The sequence below is a fragment of the Ranitomeya imitator genome, chromosome 9 (assembly GCF_032444005.1).
Source record: "Ranitomeya imitator isolate aRanImi1 chromosome 9, aRanImi1.pri, whole genome shotgun sequence".
Lineage (NCBI taxonomy): Eukaryota > Metazoa > Chordata > Amphibia > Anura > Dendrobatidae > Ranitomeya > Ranitomeya imitator.
Window position 1 is genome coordinate 23628820 of NC_091290.1, and position 27120 is coordinate 23655939.

The window sequence follows — 27120 nt, forward strand, 5'->3', positions numbered from 1 at the left end:
GGTATTTGCAAAAAAAAAATTGAGGCATCTATTGTGAATTACTTGCACTTTTATAGAAAAGAATGAAAATAAAAATAAAAAAAATACATAAAAATTGACATTCTTTATTTTGCAGCTACAGGTTACCATTAATTCACACATCGAGCCAAAAATAAATGCTGGATAGGAAGCAAAATAGTGGGAGGGTGCACTAGTGAAATGACACTTAGGAATGCACATATATGAGGCCTGCAGTCCTATGTAAGGCTAGGGCTGCACACGTGGACTCAAATCCCAGAGAAGTCGCACAATTGTGCTGCAATGCAATTTCTTGAATTGAACAGGTCGCAGATAGTGTGCACCACAGTCTATGAAGGCAAAGTTACATGGGACTTACAACCATTGCCATCTTTATGTCTTCCAATACACAGTGCTGAGTCGCCCCGGCCTAAAACCTTTGAGAACTAGTTACAAGCACAATGCCGAAATCACAAGATACCCAAGAGGAAGGGTGTGAGCAGCCGCTGGCCGTCAGTCCTTCCTCCATAGATACCAATACAGATGGATAACAGGCAAGACGTGTTGTGTACTGTGCACACAGGATTTCAGTGCGTGCGTATTACGGTAAAGGATTGTGCTGCGACTGATGATGTACACAATAAGATTATAGACGAACATGTCACAACTTCAATGCCTGATAAGGCCACAAGCTTTGACATGTCCTCATTCCCTGATGTGCCTAAAAATAAACCGGCCAACGATAAAAGAGAATATAAGCACCCAATACACATTAGATAAACGATAGCTGAGCACACCAATTTAATCGGCTGATCTTTCTGTGTGGGAAGATAAGCCGCTGCCACTAGAGTCTCTCACATAAAAAGGCAAAGCCATAGAAAAACACAGCACTGCTAGGGAAGAGCCATAGAAGAACAGAGGAGCACTTGGGCAGTGCCATACAAGAAAACGGGCGCACTCGGGCAGTGCCAAACAAGAACACTGGCGCACTCTGGCAGAGCCATAGAAGAACAAAGGAGCACTCGGGCAGTGTCATACAAGAACAGTGCCATACAAGAACACGGGCGCACTCGGGCAGTGTCATACAAGAACACGGGCGCACTTGGGCAGAGCTATAGAAGAACAAAAGGAGCACTTTGGCAGTGCCATACAAGAACACGGGCGCACTCGGGCAGTGCCACAGAAGAACACAGGAGCACTCAGGAAGTGAAATAAAAGAACAGAGGAGCACTCGGGAAGTGCCATAGAAGAACAGAGGAGCACAGGGGAAGTACCATAGAAGAACACAGGAGCACTCGGGAAGTGCCATAGAAGAACACAGAAGCACTCGGGCTGTGCCATAGAAGAACACAGAAGCACTTGGCAAGTACCATAGAAGAACAGAGGAGCACTCTGGAAGTGCCATAGAAGAACACAGGAGCACTCAGGAAGTGAAATAAAAGAATAGAGGAGCATTCGGGAAGTGCCAAAGAAGAACACAGGAGCACTCAGGAAGTGAAATAAAAGAATAGAGGAGCACTCGGGAAGTGCCATAGAAGAACACAGGAGCACTCGGGAAGTGCCATAGAAGAACACAGGAGCACTCGGGAAGTGCCATAGAAGAACACAGAAGCACTCGGGCTGTGCTATAGAAGAACACAGAAGCACTTGGCAAGTACCATAGAAGAACAGAGGAGCACTCGGGAAGTGCCATAGAAGAACACAGGAGCACTCAGGAAGTGAAATAAAAGAATAGAGGAGCATTCGGGAAGTGCCATAGAAGAACACAGGAGCACTCGGGAAGTGCCATAGAAGAACAGAGGAGCACTCAGGAAGTGAAATAAAAACACAGGAGCACTCGGCAAGTGCCATAGAAGAACACAGGAGCACTCGGCAAGTGCCATAGAAGAACACACGAGCACTCGGGAAGTGCTGTAGAAAAAACACACGAGCACTCGGGAAGTGAAATAAAAGAATAGAGGAGCATTCGGGAAGGGCCGTAGAAGAACAGAGGAGCACTTGGGAAGTGCCATAGAAGAACAGAGGAGCACTCAGGAAGTGAAATAAAAACACAGGAGCACTCGGCAAGTGCCATAGAAGAACACAGGAGCACTCGGCAAGTGCCATAGAAGAACACACGAGCACTCGGGAAGTGCTGTAGAAAAAACACACGAGCACTCGGGAAGTGCTGTAGAAAAACACACGAGCACTTATGCAGTGCAGCGCTTGGGCTGAGCTTTCCTGCGTGGGAGAATAACTGTCAGACGAGCAGCATTCGTTCAGGCGACAGCTGTGTAATTTGTATGGGGCTGACAAGTGCTGAACTCAGCTTTTTTTTCCCAGCAGCCTCACAGAATGGAGCAGCCGCCCGGCGTCCACCCTACCAATCCATTTTATAAAGTTCCCCAATCTGATGATTGGTTTGAGTCACCACCAATTAGAAAGTTATCACCTACCAAGTGGATACTTGATAACCTTAAATGTATGGTGCCCAGCTTGGAATATTGACCAAATCTTTTACTATTGGTTAATGATTGCAATTATTCGAATGACTGTTGTCAATGTATCTTCTTACTCTGGAACCAATAAAGTTTATGATATTAAGAAAGAAAAAGTTAGATGCCAACCAATATGTCTGCCATTAGAGCTTTTCCAGAAAGGTAAATCTGCCCAATCATGCAAAGCTTCCTGCCTCTTACTGCAGGAGGAAGAGGTCTATGTATAACAGTCACAGCATTAGCCGGTTCCCATTCCGGACAATTGGGGTACGTTCACAAAAGTTTTTGTGTGGATTTTTGGAGCGGATCCACTTTGAAAGCTACAAAAAAAAAGAAACTTTGTGTGAACATACCCTTGAAAGATTTATACACGTAAAGCACAGACCAAAATGGTGCAAATAAATTTTATGCACCTGGCACATTGAAGCGACAGCCCCCCTGTCTCCATCACGTACCTTTCTCAGTCACAGCCGCAGGAGGATTCACTGGTTTGGCTTTGTCGTAGTTATTAAAACTTTGACTGCGCCTGTTCCCACCGACCGGCCCCCGGGTTTTGGCCTCGCTGCCTGCAGCCGACGTCCTGTTGCTGGGACCTGGGAGCCTTAAAAGATAAAAAAAAAAAGAATAAAAACATCAGAAGGAGGAAAAGAAGGTTGAATAATCAGCAGCCTGAAACACACGTCCCCTCGCAGTGGGTGATCGTGTCAAGAGGGAAACTTTATCTAAAAAATATAAAGTCACCAATTAGACATAAAACGGTTCATGGACCTCACTGCAAGAGGAGACACCAGACGGGCAGGAGCCTGGGAAATGGGATTATACAGGTACGGAGCGGATCAGGGGTTAATGCTGCCCATAGACCTTGAAACAGCTTTCAGATTAACAACGTTTCATCAATGAATAATTCAATTTTCCAACCTTACAACACATTCTCTGCATCAGTTCTGAGCTGCTTTCAAGATCTCTGCTTGCTGCCAGAGAATGGAAGTGGCCTGTCTGAATATTTCTTATAGTGGACTGATACATTTACCTGTGCTGATACACTGTAGCAAACAACAAGGACACAAAAGATGTGTGCTGCTGATGTATATACCTGACAGAGGGTTGTCTAGACTGAATACAATTGTAACAAACCCTCAGCTCTGTAGAAGGTAGGTGCAACACAATGTTCTCCTTTACTGACAAAAGAAATAAAAACTTGCACAATGAAGGACGAGAGCCCCATCATCCTCCAACCGAAGTAAGAGGAGATTCCTCCCCCATGGCTCAACCAACAGCTGAAATCACAGCTCCGCTACTAATATACTGTACATGGGACTTTCTGCTGATCTTCGCCATCTATTCAGGAGGTTTTAATCATTATTTTTGGCAGGGATCCAAAACAGACAGGCCATGCACACCTTTGCACAGAATTTGTTTTCTATTAGCTCCTTTGCTTCTAACGATAGAAAAAAAGTATCGCAGGTGAAGAGGAAATTGCAGGATAGAAGCTGTGCTGACAGCAGTACTCTGGATACACAAAGACCTCACATTCTATCCAGCCTATATTACTGGGAGAGACACTCCCAGAAAAGAATAATCCACAGCTTGGAGAATGGCATATCAGGGTTTTAGAAAATGAATGCAGGAAGTGAAGACTGCAGACTGACACTTTGTGCAACTAGTTAACTGAAGTTAACTGAAAATAGCACGGAGGCTCAATGGTTAGAAATATTGCTTTTCAGCGCTGGGGTCCTGGGTTCAAATCCCATCAAGGACAATATCTGCAAGGGGATTGTATGTTCTCCCCAAGTTCCCCCCAAGTTTCTGCAGCTCAGGCGTTGGGAAGGCTGAGTAACAGTGGTTTTCGCACTCGCTTTTCTATTTTTCATCCTACTAGGGTCCTGGTTTGTATGTTCTCCGCTCATGTAGATTCTTCTGGATTCTCCATTTTCCTACCATAGTCTATAATCTTCCTACAGGATTAAAGTGTGAGCTCTCAGGGCAAGGACCATTGTGAATGATTATAGCCTGTGTACAGGGCTGCAGAATATGTTGGTGCTACATACAGTACAGGTCTTAGATTGTGTATCGGTATTCCTCATTCCCCCGAGGACACGGCTGTCATATCATCCAGCCGCAGCCCTGCACATGTCAATCTGCATGTTCTCGCTGACGTGACGAGCTCTGCGCGGCGCGTTTGATGATCAGACATCTCACACTTAAACAATGATTTGTCTTTGTTGCATTTTGCCCAAAGGGACTAAAACTGAAAAAAATCTGAGTTTTTTTTTCTTTCTTTTTTTGCATGTGACAGTAAAAGTAAAGGCTCGGGATAAACATCTGCTTCTTAAGGAGGTTGTAAAATAGGGCGAACGGACTTTAATCTGCACAGCCAGGAGATTTTATGCTTTATTATCCAGAAAAGTGATGACCAAGAACACCAACGGCAATGGCATATTAATTAAAGGGATAATCCACTTGGAAGTACATCTACTGCTCCCTGTTATCAGCCATTCCATTGTTCTTGAATGGGATGAGTTATGAATTCAGAACACTCCCTGCCCCTGGGATCACTACCTTACCTTGTTTCAAATACGGTGAACCGTCAATACATATGCATACAAAGGTCTGACAACCGGCCCTACAACAAACCAGCATGCTTAATCCTAGAATAAATGGAAACCATCAGCATTACGGATAACCACCGGACCATGATGCTTTGCGCCAGGGATCAGAGTCAGATCCCTGTGAATCTGAGTGAAGAATCCTCATGACAGAGCCTCATGCAGACATACAATCCCTCATCTATATACAGACCATTTAACTGGATAGGTGATAAATGTTTCGATCTCTGGGGGTCCTACTGCTAAGACCCTCACATCTCTAGCAGGGGTCCCAAACCACCTGTTCATCCTCAATGCACATCAGCAGCGAAGACGAGTTTCAATGGAGTGGAGGTCGAGCAAGCAAGAGGAATTTTTGTTTGGGGGTCCTCTGTTCTAGTGATCGATAAGGGTCCACGCAGTCAGACCACTAGTAATTTGATATTTATCCATTCCCCTGAGGTTATCAGATCAATGTCAGCTGTGGGAACAGCCCTCATATTAATGCTGAATCTAAAGATAAGTTCTATGACCTTCCAACATATCCAGTTTTTCATATCATCATTATCAAAAACTCTGCTTTCTGGCAGTGAATGGAGACATTTTATCAAGAAACAGAACCTGAACGCCTGTTCTGATCAAGTCCTGATTACAGGACACTGTAAAAAAGAGAGAGGACTAACATTGTAAATGTGACGTCAGATGCTGCTGTCAAATTGGAATCTGCGGCAGATACCTGGCTAAACAATAGAGCGGAGCAAGAAGATTTGCAAAACCCTGGTTCTGCAGCCACAACAATCCTCTGTAACCTTTCTACTACCTGCCTACATCCAGGGGGTCTCTTCTGATTATTACACCACCCTTGTGACATAATGTCTATGTCATGACCTATGTTGCAGGGATCACTAATTAAAAGAGGTGCCAGGTAGAAGCTTTGGCCGTGGCCGCAGGAACCAGATCCTGCAAATTGTCTGCTCCACTCTGCTAAATAGGGGAGATACATGTTACAGATATGCACGTTACTCCCACAGTCATCGTTAGATCTGTCACTTACTTCACAGGTTACTGTTTAGTTTAGGTGTTTAAAAAGGCAAAAAAAAAATCCCACAAAGGTGAGTTCAGTGCACGGCAAGGTTATGGGACACTCGGCCAGGCAGTTAGTGTGTGTTATCTGCATCACTATCGCATTAGTGTGGTAGGAGGACTGCAGTACAGCGGCAAACATTCGGGATGTGGGGGGCACCCTACCGGGAGCATTTCCTCTGCCCAATGGAGAAGCGCAGAAACTTGATTTCACCTGGGGGGTCTCTGGAAGAAGAACTGTACAGTGGGATAAATTGGCAGAATCAGAGTCAGGGTATAAAAGAGAACTCTAACCTTAGGTGGGATCAATCTTATAGATAAACTGGATTCTAAGGGTACCGTCACACAGTGGCATTTTGATCGCTACGACGGCACGATTCGTGACGTTCCAGCGATATAGTTATGATCTCGCAGTGTCTGACACGCTCCTGCGATCAGGGACCCCGCTGAGAATCGTACGTCGTAGCAGATCGTTTGAAACTTTCTTTCATCGTCTAATGTCCCGCTGTGGCGGCATGATCGCATGGTGTAACAAAGGTGTGCACGATATTGTATACGATGTGCGCATAGTAACCAACGGCTTCTACATCGCACATACGTCATGAAATTATCGCTCCAGCGTTGTACATTGCAAAGTGTGACAGCAGTCTACGACGCTGGAGCGATATTTTTATGATGCTGGAGCGTCACGGATCGTGCCGTCGTAGCGATCAAAATGCCACTGTGTGACGGTACCCTAAGTCTTAGCAATGGACTATTAGGTCACGTTCACACACCGCAGGATTGATAAGCGAGCCATTTGGACAAAATGTGTACTGATACAATGGATGGCATGGGTCACACCATCTGAGAAAATCAGGTCCATTAAATTATCAAAGTGTGATTACATAATCAGAGTGTCAGCATAGTGTAATCAGAGGTTAATCAGCGTGTGATCAGTGTAATCAGAGTGTAATCTAAGTGTGACGAGTGTAATCAGAGCATAATCAGAGTGTGATCAGTGTAATCAGAGGTGTAATCAGAGTTTAAATCAAAGTGTGATCAGTGTAATCAGAGCATAATCAGAGTGTGCCGAGTGTGATCAGAGCCTAATCAGAGTGTGATCAGAGTGTGATCAGTGTGTGATCGGAGTATGATCAGTGTAATAAGAGGTGTAATCAGAGTTTAAATCAAAGTGTGATCAGTATAATCAGAGTGTGATCAGTGTGATGAGTGTAATCAGAGGTTAAATCAATATAATCAGAGTGTGCTGAGTGTGATCAGAAGATAATCAGAGAGTGATAAGTTTGTGATCAGAGTGTGATCAGTGTAATCAGAGTTTAAATCAAAGTGTGATCAGTTTAATCAGAGTTTAAATCAAAGTGAGATCAGTATAATCAGAGTTTAAATCAAAGTGTGATCAGTATAATCAGAGTGTGATCTGAATGTAATCGGAGTGTAAACGAAGTGTAATCGGAGTGTGCTGAGTTTCATCAGAGGTTTAATCAGAGTGTGATCCAAGTGTAATCAGAGTGTGATCAACATGTGATCAGAGGTTTGATTAGAGTGTAATGCGAGTGTGATCAAGGTGTAATCAGAGTATGAATAGAGTGTGATCAGTGTAATTAGAGTGTAATCAGATGTTTAATCAGAGTGTGATCAGAGTACGATCAGAGTGTGATCAGAGTGTGATCATACTTTGATCACACTCTGATCACAGAGTGTGATCACACTCGCATCACAGAGTGTGATCACACTCGCATTATGCTCAGACCAAACCTCTGATCACACTCTGATTACACTGATTATACTCTAGCCACACTTTGATTATGCCTCTGATTACACTGTGATTTCACTATGATTAAACCTCTGATTAAACATCTGATTACACTGATCAGACTCTCACCATACTCTGATTACACTTTGATCAGTGTAGTCAGAGGTGTAGTCAGCGGTGTAGTCAGAGTGTGATCCGATTCTCTCTCTGTGGAGAAGATTGAGAAAAAAATATCTCCATCTTCTCCATTGTGTCAGTCTGTAGAAATGAGACTGCACGCAGATATCATTCCAGTGTGATCCATTTTTTTTAATGGGCCCATTGACTTGCTTGGCGGAGTGCGATCAAATTGTGCATGCTGAGATTTTTTCCTCAGACAGCTTGGGCCAGAGGAAAAATCGGATAACTGCACGGCCCCATCTATATATATAATTGCCTAAGGGTTTTTCCGTCTGTCTGTCTGTCTGTCCTGGAAATCCCGTGTCTCTGATTGGTCGAGGCCATCGTCACCATGGCAACCATTATGGCATCATCATCACCATGGCAACCGTTATGACATCATCGTCGCCATGGCAACCATTATGACATCATCAGCACCATGGCAACCATTGTGAGATCATCATCGCCATGGCAACCATTATGACATCATCATCACCATGGCAACCATTATGACATCATCGCCATGGCAACCATTATGACATCACCATCGCAACCATTATGACATCATCATCACTATGGCAACCATTATGACATCATTATCACCATGGCAACCATTATGCCATCATCATCACCATGGCAACCTTTATGACATCATCATCACCATGGCAACCATTATAACATCAAAGGTTGCCTCGACCAATCAGCGACGGGCACAGTCTGCTGCGAATTCTGGAATCATCATTGTCCATATACTACGGGGACATGCATATTCTAGAATACCCGATGCGTTAGAATCCCGCGTCTCTGATTGGTCGAGGCACGGGCACAGCGACGATGATGTCATAAAGGACGTAGACATCTCACGTTTCTGATTCAGCGACGGGCACAGTATCGACGTAGATGTCATAATGGTTGCCATGGCGACGATGATGTCATAAAGGTTGCCTCGACCAATCAGCGACGGGCACAGTCTGACGCGAATTCTGGAATCATCATTGTCCACGGGGACATGCATATTCTAGAATACCCGATGCGTTAGAATCGTGCCACAATCTAGTAGAATAATTTTGGTCTGAGTGTGATCCAATGTCTTGTCAGATCACACTCTGAACAAAAATACAGTCGTCTGCACAAGCCGGAAAGCCACTACGGTTCATCCTTCCCTCCTCTGATTTTACAGGGGAGCAGTGTTTTCATTGCAAACCCGTACAGATGACTCTAATGGATGCACGGATCCACAGGTGGAACAGCTGAAAAAAATCAATAATAGGGACATCAGTGGGAGAGGTGAGGACTGGTCGGTGGGGAGACGCCACTGCCTGTAGGATATTACAGACTTTTGTGGATTTATTTGCACCACTTATTTATGCTCCAATATGGGAGATGATTAATAATTGCATATTATGTTAGAGGGGGACTTTAACAAGAATTAGAAGCCACGTCATTGCTCTAGGTTATGGGCAACATAATGCAATGCTTTAGCCACTAATTGTGGCTGAAATCCCTCATCTTCATAATATGCAGTTATTAGAAGTCATAGTCGTCTCTAAACATCTCCGAGGTCGGCTCCCCTAAGACCCTCCATTCCTTCAGAAGCTGATAAGGATGTATTTGTGTCCCCCACCCCGATTTAATGTTTGCACAAGATTTTTCCATTGAAAAACTTAAAAAGAAGAGGTTTTGTGTTACACAGAGGATTTTCCTCGGGCTAATCAGCTAATTGCACTATATTTCACTGCTACAAAGGGCCTTATTCTACATGATGTCACGAGAACCTGCCGGGGTGGAAGTCAGCGGGGTCGGCTGCAATTTATAGCTAATGTAAGGTTTGTGTAATGACACCATCCAAGGTATGCTCTAATATAGGGATCAACTTCACGCTAACAATCTGAGAAAATGGAAAAATGTAGGTTATTAGAGAGATACTCAGAATGTCTACAGACCCTGATGTATCTGAATATGAGGGGTCTATATATGGCATATAACTGAGATGGGGTCTCTATCAGCTAGGGTGGTATAATACACCTGAGGAGGGGTCTATCTGCCCGGGTGGTCTATCTGCCCGGTGAGAGCAGAGCATGTCCTGTGTTCCTTGTGGTGTCACCTTAGAACCATACGCTGAGCTTATACACTATTCCGTGAGGTTTTGACAAAGGCCCTGGTAGGGTTGAAACGTTACCTTATCTTAACACAAAAATTTTTTTTTGATTCTGCTGTGGTATTACCTAGACTTGTAAATAAACACTAATTTTGCAAAGCATTACATTGCTTGAGTGCGACTGTTTCCTTTTTACTACGGGTGGTATAATACACCTGAGGTACCAGAGTACGATAATAGACGTAAGGAGGTACATTATATCTATCTGCCCGGACAGTATAATACACCCAAGGAGGGGTCTATAACACCCCAGGAGGTATAACATACCTGAGGAGGGGTCGCTATCTGCCTGGGTAGTAAAATACACCTGAGGAGGGGTCGCTATCTGCCTGGGTAGTAAAATACACCTGAGGAGGGGTCTCTATCTGATCGAGTGGTATAATACACCTGAGGAGGGATCTATATCAGCTCGGGTGGTCTCTGAGGAAGGGTCTCTATCTGACCAGGTAATATAATACACATGAGGAGGGGTCTCCTTCTGCCCACATGGTGCTAGGCACCTGAGGAGGGGTCTCCTTCTGCCCACATGGTGCTAGGCACCTGAGGAGGGGTCTCCTTCTGCCCACATGGTGCTAGGCACCTGAGGAGGGGTCTCCTTCTGCCCACATGGTGCTAGGCACCTGAGGAGGGGTCTCCTTCTGCCCACATGGTGCTAGGCACCTGAGGAGGGGTCTCCTTCTGCCCACATGGTGCTAGGCACCTGAGGAGGGGTCTCCTTCTGCCCACATGGTGCTAGGCACCTGAGGAGGGGTCTCCTTCTGCCCACATGGTGCTAGGCACCTGAGGAGGGGTCTCCTTCTGCCCACATGGTGCTAGGCACCTGAGGAGGGGTCTCCTTCTGCCCACATGGTGCTAGGCACCTGAGGAGGGGTCTCCTTCTGCCCACATGGTGCTAGGCACCTGAGGAGGGGTCTCCTTCTGCCCACAAGGTGCTAGGCACCTGAGGAGGGGTCTCCTTCTGCCCACATGGTGCTAGGCACCTGAGGAGGGGTCTCCTTCTGCCCACATGGTGCTAGGCACCTGAGGAGGGGTCTCCTTCTGCCCACATGGTGCTAGGCACCTGAGGAGGGGTCTCCTTCTGCCCACATGGTGCTAGGCACCTGAGGAGGGGTCTCCTTCTGCCCACATGGTGCTAGGCACCTGAGGAGGGGTCTCCTTCTGCCCACATGGTGCTAGGCACCTGAGGAGGGGTCTCCTTCTGCCCACATGGTGCTAGGCACCTGAGGAGGGGTCTCCTTCTGCCCACATGGTGCTAGGCACCTGAGGAAGGGTCTCCTTCTGCCCACATGGTGCTAGGCACCTGAGGAGGGGTCTCCTTCTGCCCACATGGTGCTAGGCACCTGAGGAGGGGTCTCCTTCTGCCCACATGGTGCTAGGCACCTGAGGAGGGGTCTCCTTCTGCCCACATGGTGCTAGGCACCTGAGGAGGGGTCTCCTTCTGCCCACATGGTGCTAGGCACCTGAGGAGGGGTCTCCTTCTGCCCACATGGTGCTAGGCACCTGAGGAGGGGTCTCCTTCTGCCCACATGGTGCTAGGCACCTGAGGAGGGGTCTCCTTCTGCCCACATGGTGCTAGGCACCTGAGGAGGGGTCTCCTTCTGCCCACATGGTGCTAGGCACCTGAGGAGGGGTCTCCTTCTGCCCACATGGTGCTAGGCACCTGAGGAGGGGTCTCCTTCTGCCCACATGGTGCTAGGCACCTGAGGAGGGGTCTCCTTCTGCCCACATGGTGCTAGGCACCTGAGGAGGGGTCTCCTTCTGCCCACATGGTGCTAGGCACCTGAGGAGGGGTCTCCTTCTGCCCACATGGTGCTAGGCACCTGAGGAGGGGTCTCCTTCTGCCCACATGGTGCTAGGCACCTGAGGAGGGGTCTCCTTCTGCCCACATGGTGCTAGGCACCTGAGGAGGGGTCTCCTTCTGCCCACATGGTGCTAGGCACCTGAGGAGGGGTCTCCTTCTGCCCACATGGTGCTAGGCACCTGAGGAGGGGTCTCCTTCTGCCCACATGGTGCTAGGCACCTGAGGAGGGGTCTCCTTCTGCCCACATGGTGCTAGGCACCTGAGGAGGGGTCTCCTTCTGCCCACATGGTGCTAGGCACCTGAGGAGGGGTCTCCTTCTGCCCACATGGTGCTAGGCACCTGAGGAGGGGTCTCCTTCTGCCCACATGGTGCTAGGCACCTGAGGAGGGGTCTCCTTCTGCCCACATGGTGCTAGGCACCTGAGGAGGGGTCTCCTTCTGCCCACATGGTGCTAGGCACCTGAGGAGGGGTCTCCTTCTGCCCACATGGTGCTAGGCACCTGAGGAGGGGTCTCCTTCTGCCCACATGGTGCTAGGCACCTGAGGAGGGGTCTCCTTCTGCCCACATGGTGCTAGGCACCTGAGGAGGGGTCTCCTTCTGCCCACATGGTGCTAGGCACCTGAGGAGGGGTCTCCTTCTGCCCACATGGTGCTAGGCACCTGAGGAGGGGTCTCCTTCTGCCCACATGGTGCTAGGCACCTGAGGAGGGGTCTCCTTCTGCCCACATGGTGCTAGGCACCTGAGGAGGGGTCTCCTTCTGCCCACATGGTGCTAGGCACCTGAGGAGGGGTCTCCTTCTGCCCACATGGTGCTAGGCACCTGAGGAGGGGTCTCCTTCTGCCCACATGGTGCTAGGCACCTGAGGAGGGGTCTCCTTCTGCCCACATGGTGCTAGGCACCTGAGGAGGGGTCTCCTTCTGCCCACATGGTGCTAGGCACCTGAGGAGGGGTCTCCTTCTGCCCACATGGTGCTAGGCACCTGAGGAGGGGTCTCCTTCTGCCCACATGGTGCTAGGCACCTGAGGAGGGGTCTCCTTCTGCCCACATGGTGCTAGGCACCTGAGGAGGGGTCTCCTTCTGCCCACATGGTGCTAGGCACCTGAGGAGGGGTCTCCTTCTGCCCACATGGTGCTAGGCACCTGAGGAGGGGTCTCCTTCTGCCCACATGGTGCTAGGCACCTGAGGAGGGGTCTCCTTCTGCCCACATGGTGCTAGGCACCTGAGGAGGGGTCTCCTTCTGCCCACATGGTGCTAGGCACCTGAGGAGGGGTCTCCTTCTGCCCACATGGTGCTAGGCACCTGAGGAGGGGTCTCCTTCTGCCCACATGGTGCTAGGCACCTGAGGAGGGGTCTCCTTCTGCCCACATGGTGCTAGGCACCTGAGGAGGGGTCTCCTTCTGCCCACATGGTGCTAGGCACCTGAGGAGGGGTCTCCTTCTGCCCACATGGTGCTAGGCACCTGAGGAGGGGTCTCCTTCTGCCCACATGGTGCTAGGCACCTGAGGAGGGGTCTCCTTCTGCCCACATGGTGCTAGGCACCTGAGGAAGGGTCTCCTTCTGCCCACATGGTGCTAGGCACCTGAGGAGGGGTCTCCTTCTGCCCACATGGTGCTAGGCACCTGAGGAGGGGTCTCCTTCTGCCCACATGGTGCTAGGCACCTGCGGAGGGGTCTCCTTCTGCCCACATGGTGCTAGGCACCTGAGGAGGGGTCTCCTTCTGCCCACATGGTGCTAGGCACCTGAGGAGGGGTCTCCTTCTGCCCACATGGTGCTAGGCACCTGAGGAGGGGTCTCCTTCTGCCCACATGGTGCTAGGCACCTGAGGAGGGGTCTCCTTCTGCCCACATGGTGCTAGGCACCTGAGGAGGGGTCTCCTTCTGCCCACATGGTGCTAGGCACCTGAGGAGGGGTCTCCTTCTGCCCACATGGTGCTAGGCACCTGAGGAGGGGTCTCCTTCTGCCCACATGGTGCTAGGCACCTGAGGAAGGGTCTCCTTCTGCCCACATGGTGCTAGGCACCTGAGGAGGGGTCTCCTTCTGCCCACATGGTGCTAGGCACCTGAGGAGGGGTCTCCTTCTGCCCACATGGTGCTAGGCACCTGAGGAGGGGTCTCCTTCTGCCCACATGGTGCTAGGCACCTGAGGAGGGGTCTCCTTCTGCCCACATGGTGCTAGGCACCTGAGGAGGGGTCTCCTTCTGCCCACATGGTGCTAGGCACCTGAGGAGGGGTCTCCTTCTGCCCACATGGTGCTAGGCACCTGAGGAGGGGTCTCCTTCTGCCCACATGGTGCTAGGCACCTGAGGAGGGGTCTCCTTCTGCCCACATGGTGCCATACTCCTGAGGAGGCGTCTCCTTCTGCCCACATGGTGCCATACTCCTGAGGAGGGGTCTCCTTCTGCCCACATGGTGCTATACACCGGGGTGAGGTGTCTACAGAGAAGTTGGCTCTGTGTAATGACATGAGGCCACATAAATACATTGCAGCAATTGTGCCGGGTACCTGGAGTGCATCTCTCCTTGTGCTTTACTCTGTGACTGCGGAGGTTGCTGCGGTTGTTGGCACTGGACTGGAGCGGGTGAATAGGGCTGGGCATGGGGGGTGCTGGAAGGATGATATGGCTGCTGGCACTGGTTTGGCGTTCCTGAATGTTGGAGTGCTGGAGCCGGCTGGTGATAACTCTGTTTCTGGGATTGCTGCTGTTGTTGCTTGAAACGCGACAGGCTGAAGAACAGGCCGAGGATGGCTTTTAAATTTCCATTCCTGATCTCTGTAAAAACATAAAAAGGTACAGAATAGTCAGTGGAGGCTCATTACAGCGAGTATTCCTGATACTGCGCCACTCCAATCATCTTGCTCCTACTACTCGGTATCTCTTCATTCTCCATATACAGGACTGCTACGTCTCACACTGTCTGCGGATCTACGTACTCGTGCCATGTCCTATACTCAGCACCTACGGGTGACTATGGGCATGTGTATGACGTGTACAGTGGGGGAAATAAGTATTTGACCCCTTGCTGATTTTGTAAGCTTGCCCACTGACAAAGACACGAACAGTCTATAATTTTAAGGGTAGGTTAATTTTAACATTAAGAGATAGAATATCAAAGATAAAATCCAGAAAATAACATTGTATAAATTATATAAATGTATTTGCATTTTGCAGTTAGAAATAAGTATTTGATCTATCTGGCAAACAAGACTTTATACTTGGTGGCAAAACCCTTGTTGGCAAGCACAGCAGTCAGACGTTTTTTGTAGTTGATGAGGATTGCGCACATGTCAGGAGGAATTTTTCGTCCACTCCTCTTTGCAGATCGTCTCTAAATCATTAAGGGGAGCAGCGTTTCCATTGCAAAACTGTTCGGATGATTCTATTGGATCCACGGGTGGAACAGCTGAAAAATCAAGCAACGATCGTACATGCAATTAAAGGGACATCCGAGAGAGGCGAGGACTGGTAAGTGGGGAGACGACTCTGCCTGTAGGATATTAGACTGTTTTGGATTTATTTGCACCACTTATTTATGCTCCAATTTGGGAGATGATTAAAGGTACCGTCACACTGGCCGTGATCGTTGGAAAGTCCTTGTGTGGTCGCTGGAGAGCTGTCACACAGACAGCTCTCCAGCGACCAACGATACCGAAGTCCCCGGGTAACCAGGGTAAACATCGGGTTACTAAGCGCCGGCCGTAAAGCAGAGCGGTGACGTCACCGCTGTGCTCTGCTTTACGGCCGGCCGGCGCTGACACAGGATGCAGGAGGAGTGCAGGGAAGCGGACGCCGGGGGACGTGACAGACACCGGAATGTGAGTATGTGTTTTTTTTTTTTACACATTTACAATGGTAACCAGGGTAAACATCGGGTTACTAAGCGCGGCCCTGTGCTTAGTAACCCGATGTTTACCCTGGTTACCAGTGAACACATCGCTGGATCGGCGTCACACACGCCGATTCAGCGATGTCAGCGGGTGATCCAGTGACGAAATATAGTTCTGGCCTTCTAGCTTCGACCAGCGATGTCACAGCAGGATCCTGATCGCTGCTGCGTGTCAAACACAACGATATCGCTAGCCAGGACGCTGCAACATCATGGATCGCTATCGTTGTAATGTTGTTCAGTGTGAAGGTACCTTAAGTAATTGCTTATTATGTAGGAGGGGGACTTTAACGAGAATTAGGGGCAACATCATTGCTCTAGGTTATGGGCAACTTAATACAATGCTTTAGCCACTAATTGTGACTGAAGTTCCCCATCTTCATAATATGGGAGGAGTGACAGAGAAAAAGTGGCTCATAGTTGGAGAAAGAAGTGTATTTCTCTGATAGGAAGATATAAGAAACTCTATAATATATCTTATGTATAAAACCAAGGTAAGTGACATGGGAAGACTAATTTAAGGGATTTGTTTTTGCTTATATAACAGTATGTTGCTGCCTTGGGGTAACCTTTGACTCTGATCTCTCCTTCAAACCACACATCGAAGCTCTTCCTACTTCCTGCCGACTCCAACTCAAACATGTCTCCCGGATCCGCACATTCCTCAGCCAAGACTCTGCAAAAACACTAGTGCATGCCCTCATCATCTCCCGCCTTGACTATTGCAACCTCCTGCATATTGGCCTCCCCTTTAAAACTCTTGCACCATTCCAATCTATCCTAAACTCTTGTATTTGTATTGTATTTGGTTTTGTTATGTATCCCCCTCCTGACATGTAAAGCGTGATGAAATAAATGGCGCTATAACAATAAATAATAATAATAACTTATGCACAGTATGATTAAAATCTCTTCCTGGGGCAAAATTAGCCCCATTAGATTACAGAAAGGAAACCTTGGTCTGACAGACAGCTTGGGGCAGGAAAGTGGAGTCACAAGAGACACTTGACCACAGACAGCTCCATTCAATGCCAGTAATAATAAAAAAAAAAGACTAAAAGAGGCGCCGCCTGCATCGTCAAGGGTATACATTACAAGTGTTAAAAGAGGAGCTGGAGGCCTGAAAAGGCGACACCCGGGGCACAAGACAAGAGGGTGAGACGCAAGCAAACAATGACTTATTAACAGGTGTGAGAAAAGAGATTCATCATCCCGTCACCCATCCTACCACCCTATAATACAACAGTTACCCTCTAACATCCCCTGGAAGTAGAAGTCACATAGGGAAATATTCCTTTCCCCTGGATTATTCCCAGATTCACAAGACTACAACTCCCAGTGGAGGCCATCAGATGAGGGTTCTCATCTCCATTCACACAATATCACCCAGAGATGCCCAAGAAGTCTATAAGATCTGCCGTCCAATCTTCCGAGGACATTAGATTTTACAAAGTCAATGGCTTGATGGCCCCTTCCATAATCCTGTACAAAAACACCAAAATATATATTTTCTCTAACACCAGGAGCCTTAAGATGCTCTTGTGCCTCCTGTGGCTCTGCAGCTGTAGTCAAGTCCCAGCATGCCATGATGGACTGGTGAATAGTGGGAGTTGTAGCTTCACAACAGCTGGAGTTGCAGTTAAATACAAGTGACATCTTCAAGGGAAGGTAATCACTCCTGTGAAGAACTTATAGGGTAGAACCGGCCCCCTGAACACACGTGGGGCCCCGCTTTTCACTACACCACACCGGGTACAATAAAGGGTCCTGGTAAATACTATGAGGATGGGAGCAATGTAGCAACCAGAAAATCTACAAACCCCAACAATTAGGTTGTCTGATTCAATGCCTCATCCCTTCTAAACCTCTGCTTGCTGTCAGTGAATATGTACATTCTTGTTTACCAATAACCTGTCCCTGCCTCACTGCTGAGGATTTGCTACAATTGTATCCAGTCTAGTCCGTTTTATATTACCCAATAAACTCTGAGCGGATACATTTAGCCTGCGTTGCTGCACTGTAACGAGCACAGAAGAGAGATTTGTGCATTCTAGCAACAAAATATTGTGGCAGCTGGAGGCAACTGCAGCAAAGCCTCAGCTGTGAAACATGTTCATCCTTCATAAAGACAATGCAATCAAGCAGAGATCTTGAAAATAGCTCAAAAACTGAAAAAAAGAATAGCAAAACTAAACACTTGCGCTTAGATCTTTGAGGTTTGCTTGTCTCAAGAACAGACAGAAGAGCTATGATGTTGTCTTGGGAGATTTTTGGTTTTTTTGGGGGGAGGGAGGGAAGGGGTACCTGGTGCAATTTTAGGGTATTGATTTTAAAGTGTCAGCCGTATAGAAACAAAGAATATTATTACAGTATATAAAAGCTATAAAAAATAATCGCCCAGAAATCCTACCCTCACAGCTGTACGAGGCCGGCGACCCCACCCACAATCCATCGCGCTTCACAAGTTCCTGGACGCGTTACCCGATACGGGGTCGGCTGCAGTTTTCCGGTGCCCGTGCTCCATGCCGACATTTATTTTTGTGTGTACAACTGGTACAACAACTTCTCGCTGTATTTCCAGCCCCGCACTTGTGTCACAGAAATAGTGTGACATCAGATCCACCACCTATTTCTGGATTCCGGAGCCGCAGAGACAAAGGGAACATTCATCTTGGGGGTGAAATAACGTGACATCTCTCTTCTCAAGCTTAAATCCGTAAATTAAGAGTTTGGGGAAGGACAATCGTCGCTCGGCGGCTTTATTTGCTTTGTCAATCCACATTGTGACAGCTATAATCCCGGAGTTAATGAATGGAAGGTATCTCGCTCTGGGGAAGGGGGATTTAGGGTGACATGACGAACCTCGACTTGATAAAATGTTATGTTTTCCAAGTTTGTAAGACTTTGCTGTAACTATTAAGATTTCTGGTATTTTCTTTTATTTGAGAAGATCTGCAGCAAATTATTATTATTGGATGTAATAAATGCAAAAAATATTCCTGTGGGCACTTGCTGCATGAAGGAAATCACATCTCAGGACTAAGGTGCTCAGCATCTGTCAGGGAAGAGTCCAGAGACCCCCATAGACATCACCTGGCCAGCTGGTCCAGACTAAATCCGCAGGCTCACTTGAACACTTGTCAAGCTCAAAAAAAGCTGATGCAACAAACAAGGACATATTTGCACCTAAAACCCAAAATTTGGTGAAAACTATACTTTTTAGCATAATTTACACTACTACTACGACTACATCGTCACCTAGTTGCATCAACTTTTCAGCAAAAAAAAAAAAAGAAGTGTTGTGCGTGACCCAAAGCAAAGTCAGGGTCTTCCCCAAAGCACTGAGCCACTACAATGCCCAGCACCGTATGACTGCTCATCAGCAGCAACATCATCATCATGAGGGACATGTCCCACGAGAAGGGCCGATGTTACAGTGTGTCAGGTACACAGACATCATGTAGAAGAATTTCCTCCTGTGCACTCACCCTCTGATGACAAGCCTTGTATGTTAATTCCTTTAGCAGCCAGGAAGCTCAGGCAGGCATCAATGTTCTCAATCTAAAGAAAATACAAAGTGACAGAGTAAACACCATGATCTGACAGCTGGACTCACAGTGACGGAGGAATGCGAGGATGAAGAGATGAATAAGGTGCTCAGTATCAATCTGTACCCTGTATACATGAACACTGCGTAGCACCACTCCTCCTACCCGGTATATATACACTGCGCAGCACCACTCCTCCTACCCGGTATATACACTGCACCACTCCTCCTACCCGGTATATACACTGCACCACTCCTCCTACCCGGTATATATACACTGCGTAGCACCACTCCTCCTACCCGGTATATATACACTGCGCAGCACCACTCCTCCTACCCGGTATATAACACTGCGCAGCACCACTCCTCCTACCCGGTATATACACTGCGCAGCACCACTCCTCCTACCCGGTATACAGTAAAGACCAATAGTTTGGACACACCTTCTCATTTAAAGATTTTTCTGTATTTTCATGACTATGAAAATTGTACATTCACGCTGAAGGCATCAAAACTATGAATTAACACATGTGGAATTATATACTTAACAAAAAAGTGTGAAACAACTGAAATTTTGTCTTATATTCTAGGTTCTTCAAAGTAGCCACCTTTTGCTTTGATGACTGCTTTGCACACTCTTGGCATTCTCTTGATGAGCTTCAAGAGGGAGTCACCGGGAATGGTCTTCCAACAATCTTGAAGGAGTTCCCAGAGATGCTTAGCACTTGTTGGTTCTTTTGCCTTCACTCTGCGGTCCAGCTCACCCCAAACCATCTCGATTGGGTTCAGGTCTGGTGACTGTGGAGGCCAGGTCATCTGGCGTAGCACCCCATCACTCTCCTTCTTGGACAAATAGCCCTTACACAGCCTGGAGGTGTGTTTGGGGTCATTGTCCTGTTGAAAAATAAATGATGGTCCAACTAAACGCAAACCGGATGGAATAGCATGCCGCTGCAAGATGCTGTGGTAGCCATGCTGGTTCAGTATGCCTTCAATTTTGAATAAATCCCCAACAGTGTCACCAGCAAAGCACCCCCACACCATCACACCTCCTCCTCCATGCTTCACGGTGGGATCCAGGCATGTAGAGTCCATCCGTTCACCTTTTCTGCGTCGCACAAAGACACAGTGGTTGGAACCAAATATCTCAAATTTGGACTCATCAGACCAAAGCACAGATTTCCACTGGTCTAATGTCCATTCCTTGTGTTCTTTAGCCCAAACAAGTCTCTTCTGCTTGTTGCCTGTCCTTAGCAGTGGTTTCCTAGCAGCTATTTTACCATGAAGGCCTGCTGCACAAAGTCTCCTCTTAACAGTTGTTGTAGAGATGTGTCTGCTGCTAGAACTCTGTGTGACATTGACCTGGTCTCTAATCTGAGCTGCTGTTAACCTGCGATTTCTGAGGCTGGTGACTCGGATAAACTTATCCTCAGAAGCAGAGGTGACTCTTGGTCTTCCTTTCCTGGGGCAGTCCTCATGTGAGGAAGTTTCTTTGTAGCGCTTGATGGTTTTTGGCACTGCACTTTCGAAGTTTTCCCAATTTTTTGGACTGACTGACCTTCATTTCTTAAAGTAATGATGGCCACTCGTTTTTCTTTACTTAGCTGCTTTTTTCTTGCCATAATACAAATTATAACAGTCTATTTAGTAGGACTATCAGCTGTGTATCCACCAGACTTCTGCACAACACGACTGATGGTCCCAACCCCATTTATAAGGCAAGAAATCCCACTTATTAAACCTGATAGGGCACACCTGTGAAGTGAAAACCATTCCCGGTGACTACCTCTTGAAGCTCATCAAGAGAATGCCAAAAGTGTGCAAAGCAGTCATCAAAGCAAAAGGTGGCTACTTTCAAGAACCTAGAATATAAGACATACTTTCAGTTGTTTCACACTTTTTTGTTAAGTATATAATTCCACATGTGTTAATTCATAGTTTTGATGCCTTCGGTGTGAATGTACAATTTTCATAGTCATGAAAATACAGAAAATCTTTAAATGAGGTGTGTCCAAACTTTTGGTCTGTACTGTACAGTGCACAGTACCACTCCTCCTGTCCTGTATACTGGGTGTAATCCTCAGTATCTGTATTATTCTGTATATACACTGCACAGTACCATTCCTCCTGTCCTGTATACTGGGTGTAATCCTCAGTACCTTTATTATTCTGTATATATACACTGCACAGTACCGCTCCTCCTGTCCTGTATACTGGGTGTAATCCTCAGTATCTGTATTATTCTGTGTATATACACTGCACAGTACCACTCCTCCTGTCCTGTATACTGGGTGTAATCCTCAGTACCTTTATTATTCTGTATATATACACTGCACAGTACCACTCCTCCTGTCCTGTATACTGGGTGTAATTCTCAGTATCTGTATTATTCTGTATATATACACTGCACAGTACCACTCCTCCTGTCCTGTATACTGGGTGTAACTCTCAGTATCTGTATTATTCTGTATATATACACTGCACAGTACCGCTCCTCCTGTCCTGTATACTGGGTGTAACTCTCAGTATCTGTATTATTCTGTATATATACACTGCACAGTACCACTCCTCCTGTCCTGTATACTGGGTGTAATTCATATATATTTATACACACATATATACATACACATATACACTGCTCAGATCTTATATACTTCTGGCCGCATTCAGATTATGGTATACATAGACAATAGGTAGAAAGAAGCTGGATTATTGCAAACATTGCACGGCTACGTTCTGAGGTGCATGGTAATTTTTTCCACAGGGAATAACAGAAGTCACAGTTTAGCCGCAACCGTTCACACAAACTGGCGCTAACCGCCCCGAGGGAAGACTCGGTGATTAATATTAATGGTTTCCAGCAGATGCTGGCAAGTACCTGGTGAGATGGTAGCTACAGGCAGGAGCGGGAGGAGACGTTACCAGCGTACACAAGGCAAATGAGCAACAATGACAAGTATAATACAGAGCAGATTCAGTGTAAGGCTGCGTGCACACGATCAGGAATAGCAGCATTTTGGGCTCAGTGAAAATACTCTGTGTCCAAAATGCTACTGTTCCTGATGGTGGGCACGTAGCCTAAAGCAGGATCGGGGGAGTTATTCCAGCTATGTGAGGACTGCAGGAGTGGAACAGACTGTTGTGGCATTGAGTGGTCATGTCAGGGATTCATGGCATGCCACAAATTGTGTTATCACAGGAGGCTCCTCTCCAAAATAGATCTGCCACAACTGTCCCCAGGAGAGGAGTGAGGAATGTAAGACAAGTGTCAAACTGGAGGACTGATACAGTGGCAACAAGACACAGGAAAAGTAAGTTCTCCAAGAAAGAAGACGTAAGGCCGGGTGTCCACGATCAGGAAGTTGCAGCAATTTGCATGCAGCCTATTTTTACTGAGTCCAAAACACTGCGTTCTATTGAATGCAGGTAAATCCGCATGTGTTCACTGAACCATGCGGATCTATCGCATTCAATACATTCTACTGATGTAATTCCTGTTGCAGAGAGTAGCATCTCTGCAAGAGAAATTGGCATTTCACATGTCCCAGACCCAGACACATCTAAGGAAGCCCCCGGTCTGGGACCTATGAAATACAGGCTTTCCACCTTCTTCAACCTACTCAAGGATACCTCTGGAACAATACCTTCCACACTTAACAAATCGCACCTCCAGCGAAGAAAAATCCCTGCCTAGAAGAGAATACCTACTAAGTGCAAGCGTCGTGAAAAAGACCTAGTTGGCCGAAACGCGTTGACATTCAAAGGTTGCTCTTATTTTTTGAACTTTAATAGAAGACATCTTGTTTGCATTCAAAAGGAGTGTGCAATTGATATTTATTCCACATGTTACATTTCAAGAGCACTAGGAGAAACTACAGTACAGTAGCTTCTTCTAGATTTAGGAGGTGGTGATTTTCCAGGCAGGTGCACATTCCCATATGATCCCACACATATGAATAAGGGTTTCTTTCCAAACCCACTCCCAAGCAACCAGTAAAAAAATGGATGGGGATGCTATCTATTTTCAAGGCGTTAGCTTTGGACTTGTGCCACAGGAAGATACATCAGCGTGTATGCTATGTTCACACCACAGTTTTTGCATGCAGTATCTAACGGTCATATTTTTAAACACTATTTGTAAAACTGATTGAATGTGTGGTAGAGGAAAGCTGAGCCCCTCTGAATGACGCCAATCTTTGTGCAGACCCCCGGCAGGTCCAGATTGGTAAAACACCAGTGCAGCTTCATCCCAAGCTGCAGAATGAATATTTGAAAGCGGATGGTTTGCGTCATTTACCCTAGAGGAGAACTCTATTAAATAGCCAAAATCAATGACTAAAAAGACACAGGAATCCCGGCGCAGCTCTATGAATTAACCTTATATTACACTCTTCATAGCAACAATAATTGATTATTACAGCAGCTGCGTGGAGCCCTGGCAGCTGTCAATCATCAGCACTCACCATTTGGGACCTGTTCTTGGGGCAGCCATTGATGTCTTCAATCTTCTCATTTGCTGAAGAACAGAAGAAACAAAAACCACAATGAAATCAGCAGCGAAAGGTCCGGAGAGGTACAGATCCGCAGTACAACAACCCAACGTGTGAATCACACACAGCCGTACAGAGAGGTGGGGGGTTTCACAAGAGCCGGGCCCACCCTAGACAGCTGAAGAAAGGGCATCCAGGGAAGAGACAACTGTGCTTGGCTATGAAACCTCAGGAATCATCTGCTAATCCATCAGAGGAGACACCGGAGCCGTCAGTGTATAGGGCTGGAGTGAGAAAACTGGGTGCAAGGTGCAAACACTAACAGCCCAGACATTCGGGGCCTGCTAATTCACACCAGGCCCTGTCCCCAGAAACTTACAATCAAATCCTCCATGTCACTAAAAGTCAGCCATAGACATTAACATTGATCAAAATGGACAATTTCAACCAAAACGACTGTTCTAGCCGACAGATCACCATTGTCTGGAAGAAAGTCAGCTGTGTTCACAATATTCAACCGAAGGGGACTCAAGAAAGTCTCAAAAAAGTTCCCAGAAAAATCGTTCATCAACAGGTGTCATTTTATTATTATTATTATTATACATTTTTATAGCGCCATTTATTCCATGGCGCTTTACATGTGAATACGGGGCAAATATAGACAAATACATTAAACATGAGCAGATAACAAGGCACACGAGTACATAAGGAGGGAGGACCCTGCCCGCGAGGGCTCACAGTCTGCAGGGCATTTACGGGATTGTTCACTACCCTTATATTGAGGACTTGATCCTTAGGATAGGTCATCATTATCAGATAGGTGGGGGTCCGACACACAACGCCCCCACTAAACTGCTGTCATCAGCTCTGAAGGTGGCAGGAACAGCACAGTTCTGCACACTGTGTAGTGGTCGCCGGCGGGTGCTGCAGATCAGCTTCTAGTCTCTTCAATGGGAGCAACATGCAGTACCCCAGAGCGGCCACTAAGCTGTGCTCCGTTCACATCCGGTCACTATGGAGGGATAACAGCTGATCAGAGGGGGCGCTAGGATAAATCTGTGGGGGTTTGACACCTAAGGAGGAGTCCTTAATATAAAAGTAGTGAACGGTCCCTTTAAATATATATGGCAAGTGAAAATACCTCCAATGGCCAATATGAACTAACGTACATGTATATCAGTGCTTTTATTTTAAAACAATTTGTACATGTATGTTGGCATTTTTTATGTCTTATAGAGGTAGAGAAGCCTATGAAAAAAATGTCAGAAAAATTGTTAAAACACGCATTCTGGACAAAACCCCCCATCAAAATAACAAAAAACAAAACCATAAATGCATAAAAACCCAAGTGCTGTACTCCACAATCTCAGAGTATAAATGGAGCAGTGGTGCGCACGCTCGGCCAGCCATCCATTTTTATGGGACATGTTAGAGCTAGATCATTGGGGTCCCAGCAATCAGATACCAGAACTTCATTACTAATCCCACTGTAAAATAACGTTTTTACATATGGAAGTACTTCTCCATGCAGAGTGAACCAGCCGCCCAAGTGCATTGACACGCCCCAGTGCACCCCCAGCCTGATTGGCGTATGGTATCTACATTAGATTTCTCATGCCTGGCACATCGGACCTCTTTATTAGGGGACGAGCATCTATACAGACATACCGATGGTCCATATGTAAAACGTGCTGACAGACCATCAATGGGGTCTCAAAGGTGGAGACTAATTGGGCAGAAAATTAACCGAGGAGTGACGAAAATGTGGAGGAGACCGTGAAGCAACATTGACAGCTCATCTGTATAGGTGTTTCGCTGTCACTGGCCTGGTAAGCCGATCAGCAGTCTTCAGGGATCTAGGAAGGACATGCTGTGACTTATAGTACCTCCTCCATAGACAATAAGAGGAATGTCTGGAAAAGTAATGCAAACTACCACTTGGAATAGTTAAGTATCCTGTACTTCTGCAGGCGTTCCATTCAGCTCCTCGCACTCACGATGGACGCACGATCCCAGCCGGGAAGGCTCCCACACCTTCTTACTGTCCATGGCCTACAATCCCGGGATGGGTCGTGGTTTACACAGGATATTTTACAGTATTGTCCTCCTAACAACCTCCCAAGTAGTCAGCGATGACACACAGGATGAATCCGTCCCTGCACACTTCACAGCCGGCTGTGATCCCGCACCACACACAGAGCCGTCCGCAAACAGACGGATACAGGACCCCAGTGTGAGGACAAGTCAAAACGGAGCTGGAATGCCGGTATAGTGTTCATTACACAGGAAGAAACCTGCACGGCCCCGACCAAGACGTCTGAGGAGCGAGAGGAGAACAAGCTGTGTACACCGATACACCCCCTTATGTGTGAGGTTACGTACCAATATGGAGGGTCTCCAGAAGCCGCACCACACCGGTCCACGAGTGGTGTCCAGAAATGCAGCTTGACTGAACTAAAGCGAATAACCCTGAGCTGCAATACCGGACATGACCATGAACAGGTGTGGCGCTGTTTTCATAGAATGCAGCCATGTTTTTTTTCATTCTGAACCACCCCTCAATCTGTTTGGGGTGCCACAACCTACTAATGGGAAGGTGCCATTTCCACATGGTTGCTTTATACACTGCTTTTTTCAGAACATCTTTTGCTGTGCTTTCTTTTGCATTTTTTTGTGTGGCCGGGCGCATTTACTTCTATAGCGCAATATAAGACGCCCTGTACATAAGGTGTTTTGTGGCATTTTTGGGGTCAGTGTTAGAGATGAGCGTATAGATTCTCAGGACCAACAACCACATGAGTTGTCCGTGGCTGCCGAACAGGAGCCCTGCAAACTGCCTCCTGCCTGCCGGCATCCGGCGAGAGGCGAAGGGGACGCCAGCAGGTAGGAGATGCGGCTCCTGTTCGTCAGACACGGAATAATGATGTGGTCACTGGTCCTTTTATTTTCTTAAAGCACATGAGTATTGATTTTTTTTCTGGAGATTCCCCCCACAGGTTTCTATACAGGACTTGAAAAATCTCCCCAAAAATACATTGATACAACTATAAATTAAAAAAACACTAAAAGGCTCGGGAGAAAAACTCTGATTTAGGAGTGGAAAAAACATCGGACAGCACAGTGTGCAGCTCAGACACCCCACCGCCTCTTGTAGAAGTCTTGGTAAATGGGGCTGGAAATTCT

At 47.1% G+C, this 27120-nt stretch overlaps 1 protein-coding gene across 7 annotated transcripts in view; it reads right to left on the reverse strand.

Annotated features, from left to right (window-relative positions):
• The window catches only part of NAV2 (neuron navigator 2), a 417518-nt gene that overhangs the window by 112656 nt on the left and 277742 nt on the right, over positions 1-27120 (reverse strand). For all 7 annotated transcript variants that reach the window (XM_069740400.1, XM_069740396.1, XM_069740398.1 and 4 more), the window contains exons 3-6: positions 23911-23963; positions 19389-19461; positions 14519-14786; positions 2930-3075 (exon numbers count right to left, since the gene is read on the reverse strand). In XM_069740400.1, coding sequence (XP_069596501.1) covers positions 2930-3075; positions 14519-14786; positions 19389-19461; positions 23911-23963 — 540 coding nt within the window. The remainder of the gene's footprint in view (positions 1-2929; positions 3076-14518; positions 14787-19388; positions 19462-23910; positions 23964-27120) is intronic.